Here is a 14,074-nt window from a genome sequence, read left to right as displayed (position 1 = left end):
ACCAGCACAGAAACCTCCTCTAGTGGAGCAACACAAACTGCTATTAAGCATGCCATATAAACCAGTAAAGCAAAGTACTGTTAAAATAATTTAGGTATTAGTTGTAACATAGTAGCCTGAAAATATAATATTTTTAGATTTTAACTGTAAACAGTTCTAATTTCTGCAGCAGTCAATCTTTTAACAAAAAATACAGTCTCTAGTTCTCCATGATTGGTCCTTAGCTAGCTAAAGCAACATTATTTACCATCCATGAATAAAATAGTATTTTCTATTCATCGTAGCATGCATATACTTCTGCATTTCCTAGGAGCCTTACAGGAAAATATGATCTACTTGTTGGAAGGTATCATAAAGAAAAGCACAAAGGTTTTCCAACCACATGCAGAACGGTTATCAGTGGTTCACTGACAGAGGGATGGATATATTAAATGGATTCCCCTCAAAGTCTGTGTTGGATCCACCATTTTTCAATATATTCATTAGTGATTTGAACAATGAATTAGGGGGAATGTACTCATTAGTTCAGCAGAAAACAACAGCATAGGAGAGGTGAGAGGTGCTCACTGGAACAGGATGAGAAATCAGAATGAGTCTGGCAAATTGCCACTGTAGTGTGAAGTAAGATGCTGTTTAATAAGAATTGCAAAGTATTACTCAGAATGGGAATAATTAGCAGAATTGTGGTTGAAAAGAGCATGAAAAATATTATCAACTGAACATGACTTAACTCATCCTGTGATGTATCAACAGGAGTGTCTTAAATAAGACCTGAAGTAATCCTTCTAATCTCATCAGCACTGATAATGTCTTGGCTATGATAATACTGTATCTGGCATGGGGTCCCAAACTTCAAGAAAATAGCGGACCACTTGGAAAGGGACCAGAGGAAACAGAGAGAAGAGGGAATCCTCAAAGGCCCTAGAGCCTGATTTATGAGGAAAGACAGAGTATTTTATTTGTGTGAAAACTCAAAAGAAATGGTAGATTTTCAAAAATGTGCTGCAAAAGGAATGAATTTGTTATCCACATCCACTTTGGATAAGACAGAGAATCCTGAGCTACGATTCCAGGTAGAGTAGTTCAGGTTAGACCTTTCTAATTTTGGGGGCATTTAAGCCCTGGAATAGCATTTATAATATGAAGTCCCTGTCACTGTAATACTTCGAAAAAAATTTAGACAAAGATTTTTCAGTAACATCATACACTCTTAAGTATGTAGGGCAATAAGAAAGAATAGACAAACTTGCAGTCATTTCCAGTTCTATTATCTTTGATTTCATAGAAAACTTTCACCGTGATTTGTGGCTGTCAATTTCAAGTAGGTATAAGAAATGAATTGGTATAAAACCAGTAAACTTTGTAGAAGGAAATTTGACTGAACAGGTTGAAGCAAGATGAAAAGGGCCAGATTAGGCATCATGCCTTTATGGCAGGCTCCGGTCTGTGGATCTCGGGGTTTCTGGAGCTGTCAGTCTAACAGCCTTCCTCCATAAGTTTGATAAGCACTAAATAGACTTAATGTGTAAAGGGAAATAAAATAGTATTTTAATATTAAATTAACTGATAGATCAAATTTCTTGAAATGTGCTTGTGATCTTTATAAATTTTCTTCAGTTAATGTTTAATGAATGTCACCTTTCAAATCCCAGTCCATTTTAAAACTAGCTTGGGATGCTCAAGACTTACAGGTCTTTTCCAACTGTAGAAACATGGAAAATACTTGTGTCTTAATATAAGTGAGTTTGGTTCTTTGCTTTTACTTATAGTAGCCATAAAAACAATTTTCTTGAAACTTAGTGTGTTTATTCCCAAACCTAGCAATTACAAAACTTAAAATCTGGACTACTATCTTAATATACAGTTCATAAAGCAGTGCGTGTAACAAGCAGACGTATTATTATTACCCTTTCAGTGCAGGAAATGGATGACTTAAACCTTGCCGTTGCAGGTGGCATCTAGTTTGGTTTTTGGAGCATTGTCTTATTGTTGCAACATCATCATTTTGTTGTGATTCTGTTGTGTTCAGAATCTTGTGAGGAGCAGTTGTCTGGAGGCAGGGAGAGTTTAACCATGGTCCTCTATAACCTTACCATAGCACCCTCCTGGTGCTCTTAAAAGCGGTAGATGAAAAGAACTGGATTCTGTCATGTTACTGCCAAAATCTCCTTTGGTCAAAACTGAATGATCTCTTATACCATAACTGTATAATTTTGCCTCCCTTAATGGTCCTATAACCTTTTCATTAAATCAGTGTCTAGGACTTTTTTTTAAAAGAGATGTTATTCCCTCCAAATTTAAATACAGACTGTCTTTTATAAGTATTACATTTTGGCTATCGTTATGCAAAATTTCAAAAAAGTAAACTTAGTCTGTCATTTGACAAAGTTTTGGGGTTCCTTTACCTTTCAGGCATGAAGTCTGTGTATTTCTAATATTAGTTGAATCCAAGACCATGTTCAAATAGAACATGTTTACTACTACAGATGTTGAAATAAAAGCAGTGTAAATACACTGGATTCTGTTGTAGTTTTGCATTTTTGAATGAGTGTTTTCAACTAAACAGTGTGATGGGGTTTTGACGTAGATGGGTGAATGCAGCCTTTTCTAACCCTGAAAAACTAAGTTGTGGAAATGGTAGGGAAAACAGTTGTAGGGAGAAAAAAACCAACATAAATTCACAGTGTGGTAACAGTTAAGTAATGATATAATTTCTTTTGTTATTTACAGATAATAAAATTACCCAGTGGGAAGACCCTAGACTGCAGAACCCGGCAATTACTGGTCCAGTAAGTACTGCTATGTTTTTTTCCCATTAAATGGTGTGACTCACGTACATTTGGTATAGGAAGGAGGCATTAACGAGCAGCAGGTCATGTCTGTTGTCCGGATCAGGTCAGACCTCTGCCTGATGAACAGACCAGGAAGCAGGACCTCTGCCTCGCCTTGCCTTTTCCTGATGGACATGGGAGGCTCAGGTGCCAGCTTTTGTGAGTCTGCAAGAGCGGGGGGAGCTGCCGTCATGTGACAGCCTGCCAAGGTGTCCCAGCACTGATGCCTTGTCCGCGGCATTCAAAGGGTTGTACCACTCTGTGGACCCTATTTGGTTTCGCACAGGCTGGAGTGCACTGGGGACTCTTCCAGCCTGCCCAGCTGCCAGTGGTGCAAAGCAGTAGTGGGCTAATTAGAAATCACTGGAACATTTGGACTACAGTGCTGTGCACGCTATTCCCAGGTCAGATAGTAGGTTCGAATTGGATGGGTTTGGAGGCTTTCTTAGCAGTAGCTACCTAACTTGGGAATTCTTCCAGTGGTACAGTAAGATTCCTGTCTTGTAGCCATTAGCATGTGGAATTGGCTTCTGCGTTGGAGTGTCTAGGAAACATTCTTCATCTGTAGATATAACAGTGAATCGCAGAATACCTCTATTTCGGCAGGGAGGAAGAGAAGGCTCTTCAGAGGATAGAGACTCTTTTGTTTGGCTGGTTTTAATTTTTTATATTGTTGTGTTATTTCTGAGTGAAAATCCATCCATTCGGAAGCTGCATAGCTAAATAGTCTGAATGGCGTTTCACGCTCTGAAACACATGGAAACCCATCATTTCTCATTTGTTCCATTCTCCTCCTCCTGCAACACGAAGCTTTCTGCACTAAGCGATGATGATGAGTGTGGTTTCTGAAAGGGATCCATTACTGATATGATCCCTGGCTGAAAAATAAAAAAAATTAAGATTTCAGCATGGTTTTTGCTCTTTTATTTGCTGCTTATTGTGATGATGAAATTCCAGGACAGTAGTAGAGTGATATCTTCAGCTTACTTTTGACATCCAAACAGATGAATTGGGGGAAAAATGTGTTTTTAAATAAATTACATCTAAAATAATCTAAGTGTAAAATATTCTTCAGATTTTTTCCTTCTCCACACTTCCTGATATTATAAATTACTTAGTATGGAACAAACAGTATTAAATCTTTGCATATTATCTTTTATTCCTCCATTGTGTTAAAATAGTATGTTTCTGTATTAAGCTATGTGAAGGGCACATGTCCACTCTGAATCGCAAGTCAGAAGATCTTGGGAATTTCGGACCACGTTCTTTGTGCTGAATCCTGGATTGTAAGGTTTAGGGATGTGTATAGGAGAAATGCTTGTATTTGCCCATTATCTGAGTCATTACTGACAACAGAATTTTACTGAGCTGAGACAGTGCGCTATTAATTTTTGGATTTCTGGATAACAAGAAGCTGTTTCCACTCAATATGGGAGAGTTGTGACTATGTGGATTCAGAGTGTAAAAAAGACAAAAATTGGGTCTATCAGTTTTAAGAGACATAAAACTTACTGCAGATAAACTAAGAGATTTCAGAATATCAGCCTTAGAAAAAATAAATACATGCTTTTACTTTAATATCAAATTTTCAAAACATCAAATATATGGAGTGATTCTTTGACCTTTTTATGCTGGTTTATGCCAGTTTATGCCATTTTATGGTATTCTGAGTGATCAGACTTCCAACCCTAAGATGTTTCCAGGTGCCAAGAATACCTTTTTATTTTGGGTAAATCCTCAGGATTTTTAAGGGTCTCAGGATACAGCAGATTAACTACTGCATGGTATAATTCCAATTGCTCTTGTTTATTAATAACATTAATAATAATCACTTGTTTGAACATAATTGCTTTTGGAGTGATTTACCCATTTATCATGCACTTAATGCTTGATATACTAATATACAGTATGCTATACAAATTCTTAACGTTTATGTTCCCAGAAATGTTAAGCATAAATCAGAAAGACTATCTGGGAAATTTTGTTTCAAAATAATAAGGGTCAGTCATGATCCCATTAAGTAAATAACGGTTATTTGTGTGCCTTTTTTTTTTTTTTTAAGAGAAAGCAAGTTCAAATCCATTTTACAGCCATATAAGCATTAAGGATTCATCTTAATGATTTTAACAGTATTTTTGGTGCCATGAGAAAAACAAAGAACTACTTAAATTGTATTTCACGTTGCATTTAAACAATGGAAACTTGTTGAAAGATTATTTAATGGCTGTAGTAAAGTCATATTATCATCAGAGTAAAATGATTTAGTTTGATTTTTTTTTTTTTTTTAAATTTTTAATGTCTCATCGGCCACAAAAGAAAACTCATATAGAAATATTTCCACCTCCCACTCTCACCTACATCCGGTCATGAATCTAATTCAAGACCAGCCCATACCTTTCCTCCCCCAAAATCCCAGTCCTCACCCGGAAACTGATCTTGAACCAGAGCTTTGCAATTTGTGATTCAGCGTTCAGGGAACAGAGAATGTAAATTCTGCAGTCCTGTGGAATTCAAAATCATTCTTTTGCTCCCAAGAAATTACACTTCATCTGTTTAGCTAGCTGTTTTACTATGTCTACTCTTTCATCTTGAAGGAACAGTAGAGCAAAGGAAGGTAAAGAGGTGGTTGGAAAACATTATGATCAAGGCCAAGAAGCCTTTTTTTTTTTTCTTTTTTTCCAAGGCTCTTTCCAAACCCTGATTAAATTGATGTTGTATATGGTGTCAAAAACCAGAGAGTTAAGGATTCTTAATTCTCAAAAAATTGTCAAAAAAGCCACAGAATCTTACTTAAATACAGTTATTTGTTAGAGCCAGACCTGTACCTGTCATAGTATCACTTTTCCAGCCTATTCCTGTTCATTAGTTTAATTAACAACTTTCTTTTGTGGCCATTTCATCTGAAGGCTGAATAATCTAGGTTGCAGTTACAGGACTGGCAGTCAGGAGTATGGATGGCTCTTATCTGTACTCCTGCTTGATGGCTGATGCAGTTCAGTGCTTTTGTGTCTGGTACTACTTGGTACCTTAAAAGGCTTGGCTTTTTTGGACATTTGTATGCATTTCCTATCTGGTGCTAAAGCAAAGGAGTCTGATGAAGACAAGTAGGTGGCAGAAAAGAACACTGTCATCTTACTGACTACTGTGATGATCAGCAAGTGGCGTATGGATTAACATCAAACATGGCTATCTTCTAGCTTAGTGTCAAATCCTTGTTTACCTATACAGTGTGTTAGCAGGAAAGAGAAGCACAGTGTTAAAATAGAAATCTCTTTCAAAACTCTGAATGACAGAGCTTGTGAGAACCTTTGTTGAACCTTGATTTGTGCATGCCTGGAATCATCCCAAGAGGCTTTTCAGGTATCTGGAAATCAACGTAAATATTTCAGAGACCTGTGGCATTTGTTAAGGGGTGTTGACATACTGCAGAAACCAGTTTCCAGCTCTGCTGATTAATGTAATTCTACCAACCTTCACTGTGCCTTTTTTTTTTTTGAAACTTCTAAAATTGTGCTGTTATGCCTCTGTTACTTAAAAATGTGGTCTAACTCACAAGCAGCTGCATTGAGTGAGTATTCAGATAAATATTACACAGTGACTTGTACTTGGTTCAAAAGAATGTTAATTTGTTTGTGAAATGCTTTAAGGTTCTGGATTAAAGACATTATGATGGTGTATACTTTCATTATAAGTAATTTACAAAGTAGTTTTAATATGAAACTATATATGAATTAAATAAATTCTTTTATATAAATGAATTATATAATTATTAATTATATAAATTATTAAGAATTAGATTCATTCACATTGGGTTGAAAAGATAATTTCTAGCCATGGACATTCCCCTGCCTAGTTGACCCTGCTGTGTAGGTATACAAGGTGTCCTGCACTTTTTGGAGGGCAAACAGTGCTTGTTGTTAATGTCATAGCTTTACTGGAGCCCCTTAACTTGTTCTTAGGTTCATTTTCAAAATTCTTTGGATTTTGTGTCTTTTGCGTAGCACCTAACAATGCTTAGCTCTTTCAGCTGTGCAAATCCGTATTTCATAGTAGCACTAGGTTTTTTTAAAATTCAGTATCATATGGCAGCATGCTCATTGTTTCCTAATGAGACACATGGATGGCAGCAATACATTCCACGTTTTTTTGTCTGTGTTAAAAATTGTTTTTCCTCTTTTCTGTTCCTAAAAGGAGAAAAAAAATGAGGGTAAGTAGTTGATAAACAGAAGAACTGGGTCAAAAGTTTTCATACCTTTTAATAAATTACACACTGAGAAATGGGAAAATTTTGGCTCCTCTACTTCATGCATGGTGGGTTTTATTAGGTGACCTATGGCATACATATGTAGATAGCATGTCTTTAAATTTCTTTTTGTTTAAATAATGTTGGAATATCAAACTGCTAAATAGCTGGAATAATCTGTATTTATGATTCTCTCTCTGATAGGCAGTTCCATATTCCAGGGAGTTCAAACAGAAATATGACTATTTCCGGAAGAAGTTAAAGAAACCAGTGAGTAGAAAAAGCTGCTTTGTGTTGGAATCAATTATGCTATGTCTGGGAGAAACAACAGACTACCCCAAGCATAGATACAGAATGGTGTTGTATCTTGCTATAACATACTTGCCAATTTTTCTTGATTGTGCTACTTCTAAAGGGTTACGTAGGAACCAAAAAAATGAAGAAAAGTTTGAATTTTATTGATTTCTCAACAAAAACATTTACAAATCTTTAAGACTCACAGTTTTCTATATGAATGCAAAATCAAAGTAATGAGCGAGCAGGGAAGTAGCAATGATTCACTGTTTCCCATTGCAACTGAGACCAATTGGTATGTTAGTTTACAAGCCTTTAGGTTGAAAATAGGCTTGAGGATTCGTATTTTCCTTCATCTTCAACAATGGACTTTGAAGGGCAGAGCTGGACCAAGTTGGCAGAGCAGAGCCTACAGTTGTGCTGTATCTGGCACAAGCTTCTAGAGTTCTTGTTCTGTGGAAAAAAAGTATTTTCAGTAGCATCTTTAATGTAAGAGAGCATTCAGTATTAGCTTGCATGTGATATTGACTCATAATTAACAGTAAACAGCCTTGGCAACACCAACTATAATTTGAAGAGGGACTTGCAAATGTCTTTACCTGTTTGTTGATAGCTCATTGAATTTTCACCCTGAGTTTGACCAGCGATTGCACACAATAAGCACTTTAGTTGTCAGGAAACAGCAAACCTTCTGAAACAGTTGTTTTAAGTCAATTTTATCTGGAAAACTATACATGGCTGTAACAGTCATGTTTATGTGTTCATCCAGTCTTCTTTCTGCAAATTCTTAACTCGGTTCTCTTCTGTCTTTTCTGAATCTAGCTCCCTGGGCTAAATCATAATGGGCGTTAGCTCCCTCCTATTTAGACAGAACTTCTAAAACATTTTGGCAGCCCGATTCTCTTTTGTTTATTATCTTTGCAATTCAGTTCTGTTGTGTGTATGGTACTGTAGGTGTTCTTGTTGTGAAACTGTTCTGGCCTTTACAGATATGTGAGTAAAGCAGTTGCATAAATCTTGTGCATTTGTTACCATTTTAAGCTAAAATGCCCTTAAAATAGAGCATAGTAATATCAGTTGTTTTCTCAGGGGTTTTTCTGTTTGTTTGTTACTTTTCTTGTTGTTTTCATTGTTTTGTCAAATATCATAGCAATCTCTGAACCACTGTACTGGAACTTACCTAGTTCACCATATGCTATGAACCTGTAGACCTGGGGAGCACTGGAAAACAAAAATAAGGGGAAACTTTATACATCAGATGTCTAATCTGTCATTTAGTTGTTACCACTGGTCGCTAATTTGTCTGAAGGCTTATTTATTGAGACTAACAAGTATAATATCATCTCCTTTCACATAGGCTGATATACCAAACAGATTTGAGATGAAGCTACACAGAAATAATATTTTTGAGGAGTCCTACAGAAGAATCATGTCTGTGAAGAGACCTGATGTACTAAAAGCCAGGCTTTGGATTGAATTTGAGTCAGAAAAAGGACTTGACTATGGAGGTGTAGCCAGAGAATGGTTTTTTCTCTTGTCCAAGGAGATGTTTAACCCTTATTATGGTCTCTTTGAATATTCAGCAACGTAAGTGTTCATTAAAATATTTCCATTCATAAGGGATATACATGAAATTTTGCATAAGAGGCAAAGATACACTAGAAAGTAGTTAGATCATCCTTCATGGTGCATCAGTATGCACTCTTACCAGTCAAATCTCTCCGTTCTGTACTATCATTTCTTACTTGCTTTTCAGAGAACCTTTCAAATTGTCATTGAAATCTCATAAACCATTTTCATTATTAAGACAATATTGAGTGTTGCCTTACTTGGAGCAAAACTGCAATTTTTGAGGCTAGTAATAGTGAAAGAAGTGGTCAGACAAAAGATTCTTTTTATGTCCTCCCATTACAGCATAAAACACCTGCTGTCCAGAATTATAGTGCTCCTTTATAATTAGCTTACAAAACAGCTTCTCATTTACATTTCAGTAGTTACACAGCAGTGGCCTAACATAAGTTTAAATTTGTTTTTGTCCAATTTTAAAACCTGTGAGCAATCCATTAGTGTAAATGAGAGAGCAAGTCTCTTGCTTAAATTACATTTGTTTTAATATGCTGTAATTCCACATTGTGTACTACAGTGAGGATGGATTTCTTAATTGCAGACAGTAGTTTTGATGTTTTTATGTCAATATCAAGCTCACTCCTTTCTCTAATAAGTGTTGAATAGATTGTAAAGTAGATGAACAAAGACTGCATAATGAGAGTTTTCTCGCATTTGTGTCTCAGAAAAGACACGTTCTACTGTTGAAGGGAAACACAACTTAAACAACGTTGACTAGCGCAGAATGCCTGTGTGTTAATAGAGTTCACTGGATAAACCTTTGTTTTGAAATATTTCCACTTATGGGATATAGGTCACTGTAGATATTTTAAATATAATGTTACTTCATTTTAGGTTCAGAAATCTAACTAGTTATTTTAAGATATAAGAAAAAAAATTCCTTAAACCCCCTCTATCTTTCTTCACAGATTAAGAATAAACTGCAAATTAAAAATACTGCTTTTACACTAATGTCTTATTGTGACACACACTTTCACACGAGTCTTAATGCTTTGTTACCCAGTTAAAAGATCTTAGTTCTTTGACGGCTTTTTCCAATATCCTAGGGGTTAAGCTTATTTCAGAGATGGTCTCTAGTAAGTGCAGTTTAAGATGCTAGTAAGAAAACGTTCTTTATCCTAGTACGGTTGGACCATGGGCCTATACTTAATTCCTCTTCAGTACCTTCAGATATTTCAAGAACTAAAAGCAACTACTGCAAAAGAGAACCCTAAAATTTTAAGCCCTGAAATTTGGCTGGAAAGAGTGAATAATCTAGCCCAGCAGAAAGCAGAAGAGAGAGCTTAGCTGAAATTCTCATTCCACTGAAGCTGATGGCAAAATTCTACTGTTTTCAATGATGCCAGGCTTTTATCCTTTGAAGAGGTTAGCACAGCCCTCTTACACTTGCTACAGGTGGAATCCTGTTACCCCACAAGCAGGAGTTTTAGTTACCTTTGTCAAATAATCATTATGGTCGTAGCAAGACAGTTTTCATTAGGTCAGCCTACCCACAAGCTGTCAGATACTTCTATTGAGGAACACATGGATAAATTACATTGTTACACTCTAGCAAAAATTAACAGGAAATGGCCCTAAGCTCAAATTATTTATTAACATATCTGAATATCTGGTTATTTAAAGACTTGGTTATTTAGATTTATTTTTTTTCTTTCCCCAAAAAAGGGACAACTATACACTTCAGATTAATCCTAATTCAGGTCTTTGTAACGAAGATCATCTGTCGTATTTCACATTTATTGGTCGGGTTGCTGGTCTGGCAGTATATCATGGGAAGCTATTGGATGGTGAGTTATTACACTGTATGGCTATGCTACTGTTACTGGATTTTTATTAAATGAAATAAATCACTTCAATAATTCATATGCTTTGGAGTGTAGTAGTTCTGGAGACAAAGTCTGAGAGAAAGTAATGGAACTGGAACTGTTGGAAATTGCATTCCTGATGTGAATGGTGATTCAAAAATTATAGTGTCTTACTCAACAAATACGTTTCATATAAAGTTTTGCTCCTTTCTCCACTGGTGTTAGAACTACAGCATCAGCATTGCTAAATAATCACTGTCCCTAAAGGAAAATCACTAAATTTATATCGGCCATTTCCATGCAAACCTGCAGCCAAAGCAGTTGTGTGGGTGTCAATTGCAGCATTTTGATCTGTAAAATTATTACTGAATGATTTAATGAGAAAATATGATTTCTGTCAAACTTTGAAATCCCACAATAAGCAAGCAAGCAAACATTATAAACTGACTACATTTTATTTAGCAATAGCGCAGCACATTAGAAGAGGAAGCTCACCGTCCTGTTTTTCTAGCATCTCCTTTGAGAGAAGAATGGCAATTTTAAATGGATTAGGGTACCTTGAGCTCAATTCCCCAGCTTCTGTGTCTCTCTACCATTAATGTTATGGTGTTTAATGGCATATGGTAATTAATGTCATAATTCTTGTAATTGAAAAATTGGACTTTCTGTGTCTCACTAAAAAAATGAGCCTGCTGTGTTAACTCGAGCAGTTACAGCACTGTTACTTTCAGGAGGTTTCTTTCTTGCTGGCACACTAGGAAATATCATGGTGTATTATCCTTGAGCAGTCATATCTTTACATAAGGTGAAAATGCAGAACAGTGGAGGTAACACTCTTCCCTCTCTTTTAGGCTTCTTCATCAGACCTTTTTACAAGATGATGCTGGGAAAACCAATAACTCTGAAAGACATGGAGTCAGTGGTAAGATAACATTTAAGCTGTATCAGCATTAGCAATTACATGTTTTTTTCCTCTGGGGAAATGTATAAGAGCTGACAATTCCAGTAAACTGCATGGTGGAAAACATAAGGTCATAGTTGCAATAACTTTAGAAACATATGTATGTACTTTTTTAATAAAACAAATTTTCCCTGCAAGGACAGCTGTTTTAGTACCAGTGCACTAACAGTGATGAGAGGGAGAAGGGAAGAGACATGAGTAAGCCAGTAAGAAACGCAACATAAGATGTCTAATTATAGTTTCAGATTTTCCACTGCGTCAGCTTTCTCGCTGTTACAAGGAGTACCACCAACAAGCCCTACAGCTTTCTTGTCATGCTGTGGAGCAGGAAGAGGGGAATGCAAGGGCTTAGTTCTGACCTGGAAACATGGGACGTTGCCCACAGTGCTGGAAGGAGAAAGGGTTGTCAAATGATAGACAGTTCTGTCCAAAATATACTTAATGGATGCAGCACAACTTATGCCCTTATATCCGTTTTGGTTTTGTTCCCCGCACCTCTACTTTGACACCTTCAACGTTAATTGCAACCAAGTACTTTTGTGTTTGGCACTCCTTGGGAGAAAAACAAATTGTTTTACAAGTTAGTAATCTCTAGCTTGGTATTGTAAAATGAAGGACAACATTAAATAGGATCCCGCAGATGCCCGTTCTAGATGTGTAGTGTACCAGTAGTGAAACACAGTACATTTCAGATATGTACAATAGCTAAATACAAATGGTTTCCATTAAGTTAGCAGGATGATATTTGGTTTTGTCTTTTTAACCTTTTGAGGTCTGTCCAGTTTTTCCACTGCTATGGATTTTGGAGAACCTTGGAGCTGTTACTTTTCCCCTTTCTAACGTCTTCCTCTGTTACCCATTATACAGAATAGTTTATCTGGATAAGACTGCTCCAGGTTGCCTTTGTAGGACTTGGTTGTGAGCCTGGCTACTCACATCCTGCACTTTCCTAAGACTGTCTTCAACAGCAACGTCAGTTGACTCCCAAGCCCAGCACAGAGGCAAAATTACAGTAGATGAGATGGCTTGAGCTCAAGTACAAGCTTAAACCCAAGCTCATGAGATGCATACCCAGAAGGTTCTTAAAAGGAAGTTCAGGCTCTTGTGTTCCTACAAGTAGTTGGGAAACCTTTTCCTCTTATTCTTAGCTCTACAATAGCTGTTCTTGGTCTTGTCAAAAGTATACTCAGTATGAGAAGAATAAAACGCAGTTTACTCTTTTTGATGTTTTAGAGTTTTACAGACTTTCAGTTACTGACACAAATGCTGGTTCAAGTGCTTAATCTCTCCTCTAGCTCCCACTATCTCATAGTCACCAAATTTTGGCAGGTCATTCTTCTCTTGAAGCATACATGAGTAAATAATGTTTTAACTTTATTTTGAAATTAATGTTTTTGGCTCTCTTGCTTGGAAATATTTAGTGATAGCTATACAGACTTTTTTTCCTTCTTTTTTTCTTGGGTCAGTCTTCAATTATGAACCTAATACATGATGAAGATACAACCCTTTCAGGAAATTAGAGGGGTCTTTTATTCAGCAAACTTCAAGGCTTTTAATAATAGCAATGCAATCAGTTATTGTATAATATATTATCGATGTAATGAAGTGGTATATAAATTGTGTTGAAAAGAATGTACAGTTTTATCAAGAAGACATTTTCTAACCAATTATTTCACAGCACTATATACATATTTACCAAATAGATATGTAGAGCCAATTTATTGTGTTGTATAATAATGCAATTACAAGTCAATTAAGAAAAGTTACATGAATCTAAAAATATAGCATCTAAGAAAAATGCATATGAATAAAGTAATCCACCTTACCCTGCTTTACAGTAGCTGTGCAAATAAATGAGTTCTGATCTTTCCAGTCCCTTTGGAGTTCTAGTTTTAGATGTTTTTATTTGTTCAATTTGAAGTTAAACTCTACATTTAATGTTCACATTTTCAAACTTCGTTTAATTATAATCCGCTGTAGGATAGCGAATACTACAACTCTTTGAAGTGGATCCTAGAAAATGACCCTACAGAGCTGGATCTCATGTTTTGCATAGATGAGGAAAACTTTGGACAGGTATGTAAATGTTATCCCAAAAGTCCGTATTTCCATCTTATTATTGGTTATCACCAAAAAGTAATTAAATACTGAGCACTGTCTCATGGTTGTGAACTTGATCAGGACTGTTGAATGTTAATGATCAGTATAGGCAGGCTATGAATATTAACTTCTCTTTCTTCCTGAACTGGCTAAGACTGGGGATGCCAAAGAAGGAAATGATGTTCTTGTCAGTGAGCAATATGACATCTTCGTG

The 14,074-nt window shown here is 36.2% G+C and overlaps 1 protein-coding gene across 9 annotated transcripts in view; it reads left to right on the top strand.

Annotated features, from left to right (window-relative positions):
• Positions 1 to 14,074, top strand: part of LOC143171866 (E3 ubiquitin-protein ligase NEDD4-like) — a 203,522-nt gene that overhangs the window by 175,696 nt on the left and 13,752 nt on the right. For all 9 annotated transcript variants that reach the window (XM_076360983.1, XM_076360982.1, XM_076360981.1 and 6 more), the window contains 6 exons: positions 2,731 to 2,789; positions 7,279 to 7,344; positions 8,726 to 8,955; positions 10,660 to 10,781; positions 11,651 to 11,721; positions 13,741 to 13,836. In XM_076360983.1, coding sequence (XP_076217098.1) covers positions 2,731 to 2,789; positions 7,279 to 7,344; positions 8,726 to 8,955; positions 10,660 to 10,781; positions 11,651 to 11,721; positions 13,741 to 13,836 — 644 coding nt within the window. The remainder of the gene's footprint in view (positions 1 to 2,730; positions 2,790 to 7,278; positions 7,345 to 8,725; positions 8,956 to 10,659; positions 10,782 to 11,650; positions 11,722 to 13,740; positions 13,837 to 14,074) is intronic.

This window comes from Aptenodytes patagonicus, chromosome W, assembly GCF_965638725.1.
Source record: "Aptenodytes patagonicus chromosome W, bAptPat1.pri.cur, whole genome shotgun sequence".
NCBI lineage: Eukaryota > Metazoa > Chordata > Aves > Sphenisciformes > Spheniscidae > Aptenodytes > Aptenodytes patagonicus.
This window is presented reverse-complemented; position numbering and strand designations above follow the sequence as displayed.